Source organism: Choloepus didactylus, chromosome 6, assembly GCF_015220235.1.
Source record: "Choloepus didactylus isolate mChoDid1 chromosome 6, mChoDid1.pri, whole genome shotgun sequence".
NCBI lineage: Eukaryota > Metazoa > Chordata > Mammalia > Pilosa > Megalonychidae > Choloepus > Choloepus didactylus.
In genome coordinates, this window is record NC_051312.1 from 84,929,248 (window position 1) to 84,941,839 (window position 12,592).

General features: G+C 38.4%; 1 protein-coding gene across 1 annotated transcript in view; it reads right to left on the reverse strand.

The window, feature by feature from the left end:
• Window positions 1-12,592, reverse strand: part of RRM1 (ribonucleotide reductase catalytic subunit M1) — a 54,702-nt gene that overhangs the window by 15,218 nt on the left and 26,892 nt on the right. Inside the window, exons 8-9 of the mRNA XM_037840481.1 lie at window positions 1,215-1,356; window positions 103-186 (exon numbers count right to left, since the gene is read on the reverse strand). Of these exons, the coding sequence (XP_037696409.1) occupies window positions 103-186; window positions 1,215-1,356 (226 nt within the window). The remainder of the gene's footprint in view (window positions 1-102; window positions 187-1,214; window positions 1,357-12,592) is intronic.

Sequence of the window (12,592 nt, forward strand, 5' to 3'; positions counted from 1 at the left end):
CAGTAGTTACAAACTGTACCCAACTGAACCATCTCATTATAAGCATACATGGCTAAAGACTTTGAGTTCTGACGTCTAGTACTTTAAAGCAATAGAACATACCTTATTCCCACCTTGATCCACATATCGTGCTGTGTTGTTATACACTCTCAGCATCGGTACAAGGCCATTGGAATTGCCATTAGTCTGAAAGAGAGATGGAGAATAAAAGCATCTGGAGGAGATAGGACTTAACAAGGAAAGAGAACAAAATGGCCCAACACTGAACAAATGACTCTCTCCCAATCTTTCCTCAAAACAGGTACCTAATTTCTAGATAGCAATCTATAGTTTTACCTGCTCTCCATCTCTACCTCTGTTTTGAAAACATAATCATGTCCAAAATAAAACCAATAAAATGTTGAATTAATTACAATTATGCACAAAATTATTTCATGGAATCTCTAATTTACAATGAGAGATAACAATTATAATCATAGGGTCCTAAATCAGAGTAGCTAAATTTAAACTCCACACCTGACAAAGATCAGTAAATAAACCTTATAAAAAAAGATCATTATTTTTTATATATATATATATATATATATATATATATATATATATATATAAAAGATCTACATACAGAGAGCATAAAATAGTAAAAACAGTACTACAGTTACCTTTTCCCAAAAGAATTCAAAGCAATTTACAATAAGAATTGTAGGATATGGATAAATCAAGACAATAATTAAGGTAAATGGAGACTTCTCAGCAATAAATGGATTCTAGAATGAGAACAAATATACAGCAAGACTTCTAAGGCTGGGCGATATCTCATCAAATTCTTTAAATCCTTCTAACCCCAAAGCAAACCTTTCAACAGTCTAGGAAATAAGTGAACAATGAGTCACTCTACAATTGTGTGAAACCACACATAACAAATTTGTTTCCTTTGGACTCTTGTCAGTGTATGTTAACTTTATCCTACAGGATTGGATACTTTCCTTACTTTACAGATGAGGAAACAAACTCAGAGATATAAAATAACTTCCTGTAGTCCTCACTACTAGTTAGTGGAAATAGGCTTTAAATCCAGATCTTACCTGAAATCATTATCTTGACTCTTGATGAATAGTTAACTAGCAAAGGTGTGCCTTTCAACCATAAGCCTAGTTGCTTATGAACTTTGAAACTCCCAGCCTGTGCTTTTTTAAAGTCATACAACAGAAGCTTACCCCAGCAATGTAGCTCCCAGTAGCTCGAATACAACTCACAGCAACACCAATTCCCCCCGCAGACTTGGAAATCAGTGCACACTGCTTTAGGGTGTCATAAATGCCTTCAATGCTGTCATCTTTCATACTCAGAAGAAAACAGCTACGGGGGAAAAAGTCACAACTCAGAGGAAGGAAATGAAACCAAGCATAATCACAAAAACGGTTATACAATCACAAGACAGTAGTTGGCCAAATAAAAGATTTTAAGTTTACAAAATTCTGAGGTGTTTTTAGAAGGAAACAAAAACCAAAACTTTTTTCCTGGATATGACAATAAAACATTTCAAAATGAGATTATTTTTAAATCCTCTTGCTGCTCACCTTTCAGGTCAAGGCTTAGAAGAAGGTTTTACACATATGTCTAAAATATTAGTTCACATTTTCATCAGACTGCAAATCTGCATTATCACATCTTCCTCCTGCAAACTTGTAAGTCTTTTCAACTTCTAAGCAAACCATGAAAAATGAAATACCTATGAAAAATGAAACATGTATCCAATGGTCTACCAATTCTTTGATATGTCTATATATACCAAATTTATAACTCCCTCTACCTGTGCTTTTGATTTCATCCTGCGCTTCACCTCAGGAACTTTACTATACCAATGGTCCCTTCACTGTCTTAAATACTTAACCACTCAAATAGATTCTATTCACTGACTCTTTCTATTAAATAGTCAGATATTCAGATACATAGAAAATTTGACAAATACTTTGTACTTACCAGCTACCTCGAAAATAAGACATTACAAATATAGCCTAAATGCAATCCCCTACAATTTCCATGCACTTCTACTTTTAGCATTTACACTTGTTCTACATAAATATTCTACATTTTAAATTTTCTTATAGCATATGTATTTATCCTTCGGCAACTTACCTTTAACTCAATATAGTACTATAGAAATCCTTCCTGCTGATCCATGTAGCTTTAGTTTCTTTTCACAGCTTTAAAGGTATTCCATTGCATGACTATACCAACATATTTATCCATTATACTGATATTAGATATTGGATTATTTCCAATGTTTGCTGGGAAAATACTTGAATATGCCTTCTTGTGCATATGTTCAAGGGTTTCAAAGGGTATAAACCTCAGAGGGAATTACTGGGTCAAAAAACATACACATATTCTATTTTACTAAAGATCAATCAAAGTATATGGATACCACATATCACATCTAGCAATGTATGACAGGTTCCTGTACTCCACATTCTTGCCAACATTTGGTGTTATCACTTTCATTTTTACCAATTTGAAAGGTACAAAGCATATCATTATGATGCTAATTTTCATTTCCCAATTATTAGCTAAGTTTATAATAATCTCACATTTATTGGCCAGTCAAGTTTCGTCTACAAATTCTTTATATCACTGCGCATGTTTCCATTTATTCTATTTGATGTATTTTTCTTATAATCTCTTGTTAATATGTTTTGCAATTATTTTCCTTCAGCCTGAAACTTGGTTTTTCACTTGTTTTCGGTTTGCAAAAGTTTTTAAATTTTAATGTAGTAAATTCTGTCAACTTTTTCTTATACATAAAGTATTCGCTCTTTATATCTTATTTTAAGAAATCCTTCACTACTCTGAGGTCATATATACTCTTCTATCAAGATGTAAGCTGCAGAGCGGGGCAAGATGGCAGCCTGGTGAGCTGTATGTTTTAGTTACTCCTCCAGGAAAGTAGGTAGAAAGCCAGGAACTGCGTGGACTGGACACCACAGAGCAATCTGACTTTGGGCATACTTCATACAACACTCATGAACATGTCAAACTGCTGAGATCAGCGAAATCTGTAAGTTTTTGTGGCCAGGGGACCCACACGCCTCCCTGCCAGGCTCAGTCCCGTGGGAGGAGGAGCTGTCAGCTCCGGGAAGGAGAAGGGAGAACTGCAGTGGCAGCCCTTATCGGAAACTCATTCTAGTGATCCAAACTCTAACCATAGACAGACTGAGACCAGACACCAGAGAATCTGAGAGCAGACAACCCAGCAGAGAGGAGACAGGCATAGAAAAAAACAGCACGAAAAACTCCAAAATAAAACCAGAGGATTTCTGGAGATCTGGTGAACATAGAAAGGGGAAGGGCAGAGCTCAGGCCCTCAGGCTCATATGCAAATCCCGAAGAAAAGCTGATCTCTCTGCCCTGTGGACCTTTCCTTAATGGCCCTAATTGCTTTGTCTCTCACCATTTCAATAACCCATTAGATCTCTGAGGAAGACCTTTTTTTTTTTTTTTTTAATCCTTTTCTCTTTTTCTAAAACAATTACTCTAAGTAGCCCAATACAGAAAGCTTCAAAGACTTGCAATTTGGGCAGGTCAAGAAAAGAGCAGAACTAAGAGAGCTCTGAGACAAAAGGCAATAATCCAGTGGCTGAGAAAATTCACTAAACACCACAACTTCCCAAGAAAAGAGGGGTGTCCGCTCACAGCCATCATCCTGGTGGACACGAAACACTCCTGCCCATCGCCAGCCCCAAAGCCCAGAACTGCCCCAGACAACCCAGTGTGACGGACGTGCTTCAAATAACAGGCACACACCACAAAACTGGGCGTGGACATTAGCCTTCCCTGCAACCTCAGCTGATTGTCCCAGAGTTGGGAAGGTGGAGCAGTGTGAATTAACAAAGCCCCATTCAGCCATCATTTCAGCAGACTGGGAGCCTCCCTACACAGCCCAGCAGCCCAGAACCGCCCTGGGGGGACGGCACTCACCTGTGACATAGCACAGTCATCCCTCAACAGAGGACCAGGGGGTGCACGGCCTGGAAGAGGGACCCACTCGCAAATCTCAGGAGCCATACTCCAATACCAAGAACTTGTCAGTGGAAGAGACAAACTGTGGCAGGACTGAACTGAAGGATTAGACTATTGCAGCAGCTTTAAAACTCCAGGATCACCATGGAGATTTGATTGTTGGAGCCACCCCCCCTTCCTGACTGCCCAGAAACACGCCCCATATACAGGGCGGGCAACACCAACTACACACGCAAGCTTGGTACACCAGCTGGACCCCACAAGACTCAATCCCCCACTCACCACAAAGGCAAAGCAGGGGAGAACGGGCTTGTGGAGAACAGGTGGCTCGTGGACGCCACCTGCTGCTTAGTTAGAGAAAGTATACTCCACAAAGCGGTAGATCTGATAAATTAGAGATAAGGACTTCAATTGGTCTACAAATCCTAAAAGAATCCTATCAAGTTCAGCAAATGCCAAGAGGCCAAAAACAACAGAAAATTATAAAGCATATGAAAAAAACAGACAATATGGATAACCCAAGCCCAAGCACCCAAATCAAAAGATCAGAAGAGATACAGCACCTACAGCAGCTACTCAAAGAACTAAAGATGAACAATGAGACAATACTACCGGATACAAAGGATATCAAGAAGACCCTAGAAGAGCATAAAGAAGACACTGCAAGACTAAATAAAAAAATGGATGATCTTATGGAAATTAAAGAAACTGTTGACCAAATTAAAAAGATTCTGGACACTCATAGTACACGACTAGAGGAAGCTGAACAACGAATCAGTGACCTGGAAGATGACAGAATGGAAAATGAAAGCATAAAAGAAAGAATGGGGGAAAAAAATTGAAAAAAAATCGAAACAGACCTCAGGGATATGATAGATAATATGAAACATCCAAATATAAGACTCATTGGTGTTCCAGAAGGGGAAGAAAAGGGTAAAGGTCTAGGAAGAGTATTCAAAGAAATTGTTGGGGAAAACTTCCCAAATCTTCTAAACAACATAAATACACAAATCATAAATGCTCAGCGAACTCCAAATGGAATAAATCCAAATAAACCCACTCCGAGACATATTCTGATCACACTGTCAAACACGGAAGAGAAGGAGCAAGTTCTGAAAGCAGCAAGAGAAAAGCAATTCACCACATACAAAGGAAACAGCATAAGACTAAGTAGTGACTACTCAGCAGCCACCATGGAGGTGAGAAGGCAGTGGCACGATATATTTAAAATTCTGAGTGAGAAAAATTTCCAACCAAGAATACTTTATCCAGGAAAGCTCTCCTTCAAATTTGACGGAGAGCTTAAATTTTTCACAGACAAACAAATGCTGAGAGAATTTGCTAACAAGAGACATGCCCTACTGGAGATACTAAAGGGAGCCCTACAGACAGAGAAACAAAGAAAGGACAGAGAGACTTGGAGGAAGGTTCAGTACTAAAGAGATTCGGTATGGGTACAATAAAGGATATTAATAGAGAGAGGGGAAAAATATATATGACAAACATAAACCAAAGGATAAGATGGCTGATTCAAGAAATGCCTTCACGGTTATAACGTTGAATGTAAATGGATTAAACTCCCCAATTAAAAGATATAGATTCGCAGAATGGATCAAAAAAAATGAACCATCAATATGTTGCATACAAGAGACTCATCTTAGACACAGGGACACAAAGAAATTGAAAGTGAAAGGATGGAAAAAAATATTTCATGCAAGCTACAGCCAAAAGAAAGCAGGTGTAGCAATATTAATCTCAGATAAAATAGACTTCAAATGCAGGGATGTTTTGAGAGACAAAGAAGGCCACTACATACTAATAAAAGGGGCAATTCAACAAGAAGAAATAACAGTCATAAATGTCTATGCATCCAATCAAGGTACCACAAAATACATGAGAGAAACACTGGCAAAACTAAAGGAAGCAATTGATGTTTCCACAATAATTGTGGGAGACTTCAACACATCACTCTCTCCTATAGATAGATCAACCAGACAGAAGACCAATAAGGAAATTGAAAACCTAAACAATATGATAAATGAATTAGATTTAACAGACATATACAGGACATTACATCCCAAATCACCAGGATACACATACTTTTCTAGTGCTCACGGAATTTTCTCCAGAATAGATCATATGCTGGGACATAAAACAAGCCTCAGTAAATTTAAAAAGACTGAAATTATTCAAAGCACATTCTCTGACCACAATGGAATATAATTAGAAGTCAATAACCATCAGAGACTTAGAAAATTCACAAATACTTGGAGGTTAAACAACACACTCCTAAACAATCAGTGGGTTAAAGAAGAAATAGCAAGAGAAATTGCTAAATATATAGAGACGAATGAAAATGAGAACACAACATACCAAATCCTATGGGATGTAGCAAAAGCAGTGCTGAGGGGGAAATTTATAGCACTAAACGCATATATTAAACTGGAAGAAAGAGCCAAAATCAAAGAACTAATGGATCAACTGAAGAAGCTAGAAAATGAACAGCAAACCAATCCTAAACCAAGTAGAAGAAAAGAAATAACAAGGATTAAAGCAGAAATAAATGACATAGAGAACAAAAAAACAATAGAGAGGATAAATATCACCAAAAGTTGGTTCTTTGAGAAGATCAACAAGATTGACAAGCCCCTAGCTAGACTGACAAAATCAAAAAGAGACAAGACCCATATAAACAAAATAATGAATGAAAAAGGTGACATAACTGCAGATCCTGAAGAAATTAAAAAAATTGTAAGAGGATACTATGAACAACTGTATGGCAACAAACTGGATAATGTAGAGGAAATAGCCAATTTCCTGGAAACATATGAACAACCTAGACTGACCAGAGAAGACACAGAAGACCTCAATCAACCCATCACAAGCAAAGAGATCCAATCAGTCATCAAAAATCTTCCCACAAATAAATGCCCAGGGCCAGATGGCTTCACAGGGGAATTCTACCAAACTTTCCAGAAAGAACTGACACCAATCTTACTCAAACTCTTTCAAAACATTGAAGAAAATGGAACACTACCTAACTCATTTTATGAAGCTAACATCAATCTAATACCAAAACCACGCAAACATGCTACAAAAAAGGAAAACTACCGGCCAATCTTCCTAATAAATACAGAGGCAAAAATCCTCAACAAAATACTTGCAAATCGAATCCAAAGACACATTAAAAAAATCATACACCATGACCAAGCGGGGTTCATTCCAGGCATGCAAGGATGGTTCAATATAAGAAAATCAATCAATGTATTACAACACATTAAAAATTCAAAAGGGAAAAATCAATTGATCATCTCAGTAGATGCTGAAAAAGCATTTGACAAAATCCAACATCCCTTTTTGATAAAAACACTTCAAAAGGTAGGAATTGAAGGAAACTTCCTCAATATGATAAAGAGCGTATATGAAAAAGCCACAGCCAGCACAGTACTCAATGGTGAGAGACTGAAAGCCTTCCCTCTAAGATCAGGAACAAGACAAGGATGTCCACTGTCACCACTGTTATTCAACATTGTGCTGGAAGTGCTAGCCAGGGCAATCCGGCAAGACAAAGAAATAAAAGGCATCCAAATTGGAAAAGAAGAAGTAAAACTGTCATTGTTTGCAGATGATATGATCTTATATCTGGAAAACCCTGAGAAATCGATGATACAGCTACTAGAGCTAATAAACAAATTTGGCAAAGTAGCGGGATACAAGATTAATGCACGTAAGTCAGTAATGTTTCTATATGCTAGAAATGAACAAACTGAAGAGACACTCAAGAAAAAGATACCATTTTCAATAGCAACTAAAAAAATCAAGTACCTAGGAATAAACTTAACCAAAGATGTAAAAGACCTATACAAAGAAAACTACGTAACTCTACTAAAAGAAATAGAAGGGGACCTTAAAAGATGGAAAAATATTCCATGTTCATGGATAGGAAGGCTAAATGTCATTAAGATGTCAATTCTACCTAAACTCATCTACAGATTTGATGCAATCCCAATCAAAATTCCAACAACCTACTTTGCAGACTTGGAAAAGCTAGTTACCAAATTTATTTGGAAAGGGAAGATGCCTTGAATTGCTAAAGACACTCTAAAAAAGAAAAACGAAGTGGGAGGACTTACACTCCTTGACTTTGAAGCTTATTATAAAGCCACAGTTGTCAAAACAGCATGGTACTGACACAAAGATAGACATATAGATCAATGGAATCGAATTGAGAATTCAGAGATAGACCCTCAGATCTATGGCCAACTGATCTTTGATAAGGCCCCCAAAGTCACTGAACTGAGTCATAATGGTCTATTCAACAAATGGGGCTAGGAGAGTTGGGTATCCATATCCAAAAGAATGAAAGAGGACCCCTACCTCACACCCTACACAAAAATTAACTCAAAATGGACGAGAGACCTCAATATAAAAGAAAGTACCATAAAACTCCTAGAAGATAATGTAGGAAAACATCTTCAAGACCTTGTATTAGATGGCCACTTCCTTGACTTTACACCCAAAGCACAAGCAACAAAAGAAAAAATAGATAAATGGGGACTCCTCAAGCTTAGAAGTTTCTGCACCTCAAAGGAATTTCTCAAAAAGGTAAAGAGGCAGCCAACTCAATGGGAAAAAATTTTTGGAAACCATGTATCTGACAAAAGACTGATATATTGCACATATAAAGAAATCCTACAACTCAATGACAATAGTACAGACAGCCCAATTATAAAATGGGCAAAAGATATGAAAAGACAGTTCTCTGAAGAGGAAACACAAATGGCCAAGAAACACATGAAAAAATATTCAGCTTCACTAGCTATTAGAGATGCAAATTAAGACCACAATGAGATACCATCTCACACCGATTAGAGTGGCTGCCATTAAACAAACAGGAAACTACAAATGCTGGAGGGGATGTGGAGAAATTGGAACTCTTATTCATTGTTGGTGGGACTGTATAATGGTTCAGCCACTCTGGAAGTCAGTCTGGCAGTTTCTTAGAAAACTAGATATAGAGTCACCATTTGATCCAGCGATTGCACTTCTCGGTATATACCCTGAAGATCGGAAAGCAGTGACACGAACAGATGTCTGCAAGCCAATGTTCATAGTAGCATTATTCACAATTGCCAAGAGATGGAAACAACCCAAATGTCCTTCAACAAATGAGTGGATAAAGAAAATGTGGTATATACACACGATGGAATACTACACGGCAGTAAAAAGGAACGATCTCGTGAAACATATGACAACATGGATGAACCTTGAAGACATAATGCTGAGCGAAATAAGCCAAGCACAAAAAGAGAAATATTATATGCTACCACTAATGTGAACTTTGAAAAATGTAAAACAAATGGTTTATAATGTAGAATGTAGGGGAACTAACAATAGAGAGCAATTAAGGAAGGGGGAACAATAATCCAAGAAGAACACATAAGCTATTTAACGTTCTGGGGATGCCCAGGAATGACTATGGTCTGTTAATTTCTGATGCATATAGTAGGAACAAGTTCACAGAAATGTTGCTATATTAGGTAACTTTCTTGGGGTAAAGTAGGAACAGGTTGGAAGTAAAGCAGTTATCTTAGGTTAATTGTCTTTTTCTTACTCCCTTGTTATGGTCTCTTTGAAATGTTCTTTTATATTTTTTTTTAATTTTTTTTTCATACAGTTGATTTAAAAAAGAAAAAAAAGTTAAAAAAAAAAAAAAAGGAAAAAAATACGTAGCGCCCCCTTGAGGAGCCTGTGGAGAATGCAGGGGTATTGGCCTACCCCACCTCGATGGTTGCTAACATGACCACAGACATAGGGGACTGGTGGTTTGATGGGTTGAGCCCTCTACCATAGGTTTTACCCTTGGAAAGACGGTTGTTGTAAAGGAGAGGCTAGGCCTCCCTTTAATTGTGCCTAAGAGCCTCCTCCCGAATGCCTCTTTGTTGCTCAGATGTGGCCCTCTCTCTCTACCTAAGCCAACTTGAAAGGTGAAATCACTGCCCTCCCCTCTACGTGGGATCAGACACCCAGGGGAGTGAATCTCCCTGGCAACGTGGAATATGAATCCCGGGTAGGAATGTAGACCTGGCATCGTGGGACGGAGAACATCTTCTTGACCAAAAGGGGGATGTGAAAGGAAATGAAATAAGCTTCAGTGGCAGAGAGATTCCAAAAGGAGCCAAGAGGTCACTCTGGTGGGCACTCTTATACACAATTTAGACAACCCTTTTTAGGTTCTAAAGAGTTGGGGTAGCTGGTGGTGGATACCTGAAACTATGAAACTACAACCCAGCACCCATGAATTTCGAAGACAATTGTATAAAAATGTAGCTTATGAGGGGTGACAATGGGATTGGGAAAGGCATAACGACCACACTCCCCTTTGTCTAGTTTATGGATGGATGAGTAGAAAAATAGGGGAAGGAAACAAACAAACAAACATACAAAGGTACCCAGTGTTCTTTTTTACTTCAATTGCTCTTTTTCACTTTAATTATTATTCATGTTATTTTTGTGTGTGTGCTAATGAAGGTGTCAGGGATTGATTTAGGTGATGAATGTACAACTATGTAATGGTACTGTGAACAACTGAATGTACAATTTGTTTTGTATGACTGCGTGGTATGTGAATATATCTCAATAAAATGAAGATAAAAAAAAAGATGTAAGCTGAAGTTTTAAGAGTCATCATATCTGCAAATCACTTTTGAATAATTCAGTCAAAAATTTTTTTTAATTTTAAAAATTAAAAAAAATTTTTTTTTACTATATGGCAAGGAGAGGTGGGGCAAGATGGTGACACAGAGAGGTGTGGAATTCAGTTAGTCCTCTAGAGCAACTAGTAAATAGCCAGGAACAACTAGTAAATAGTCTGGAACAACTTTTGGGGGACATCTGTGACTGGACACACATGGTACAACAGCCTGGAATGGATGAGTTCACAGCAAAGAACTGTACGTAAAGCTCCCCAAACTGTGGAGGTGGCGCCCATCCCCCACAGGCATGGCAGGCTGAGGTGGAAAACTTCAGTGAGAAAAAGAAGCAGGATACCTGGAGGGAGAGAAGGTAACTCAACCAAGCTCCAAATGTGGTTTTAATTATTTTAATTAACAAATTTGGGCTACTGAACACAAGCTACAAGCTCAGATAAACACTGAGGAAGCAAGACAGTACCCTGAGGTCACTCCCAGCAGAGGTGGGGCTAACAGAAAAAAAATACATAAATAAATAAAAATAGGCTTTTAGAGATGAATGAGCTCAGAATACTGGAAAACAGCTGTGTCCCAAAAAAACGGGCACAGAGAACCAGGCACCAACACCGGCTGACTAGCAAAACAGGGGGGCTGAGGACTGACTCTGAAAAGGGGCTTTCTCTCTTTTTCCTTTTTTTTCTTTCCCATTCCAAGTAGCTCATTAGTAGCCTCAGGCATTTTCAATTGTCAGCACTGACCCAGGCAAGGGTGCAATTAAGAGAGTCAGAGAGACAAAGGAGAAATTCAAGTGTATGAGATAACCCTAAAGGGTGTATCTTGCCTAGGAAAAGGTGGGCAGCCCTGAGAAGAAATGCGGAAGTGTTGCACTTCCCTATCTGGGCTACTGCTGATTTTCTTGCAGACATTGAGGATTGCCAATTTAGTGGGCTGAACCCTCAATCTCAGGGCTTTCCCTTGTGAGGATAGGTGCTGCAAGGGAGAGGCTAAGCCCACTTATAATTGTGCCTAGGAGTCACCCCCAGAAAGCTTCTTTGTTGCTCAGATGTGACCCCCCCCTCTAAGCCCACTCATCAGCTGAACTCACTACCCTCCCCCTTACGTGGGACATGACACCCAGGGCTGTAAATCCCCCTGGCAACACAGGAAATGATCCCTGGAGATGAGCCTGGACCCAGCACTGTGGGATTGAGAGGATCTTCTTGACCAAAAGAGGGAAGAGAGATGAAACAAAATAAGCTTCCAGTGGATGAGAGATTTATATGGAGTCAAGAGTTCACTCTGGAGGGTATTCTTATGCACTATATAGATATCACCTTTTAGTCTTTAGTATGTTAGAATGGCTAAAGGGAAACACCTGAAGCTGTCAAACTGCAACCCAGTGACCTTGATTCTCAAAGATGATTGTATAACTATGTAGATTGCATAGTGTAACTGTGTGACTGTGTAAATTTTGTGGCTCACACTCCCTTTATCCAGTGTATGGACAGATGAGTGGAAAAATGGGGACAAAAATTAGATGAATAGGGTGGGATGGAGGGGATGGAAAGATTCAGGCGTTCTTTTTTGCTTTTATTTTTATTTTGGGGTAAGGAAAAGTTTCAAAAATTGATTCTGGTGATGAACACACAACTGTATGATGGTGCTGTGAATAACTGATTGTACATTGTGGATGACTGTAGGGTGTGTGAATGCATCTCAATTAAACTGTATTTTTAAAAAAGTAAATGAACAATGGGGGGAGGAGGGGAATGAGATGTTTTGGATGTTCTTTTTTATTTTAATTTTTATTTTATTTTTTGGAGTAATGAAAATGTTCGAAGTTTGACGGTGGTGATGAAAGCACAACTATATGACAATACTGT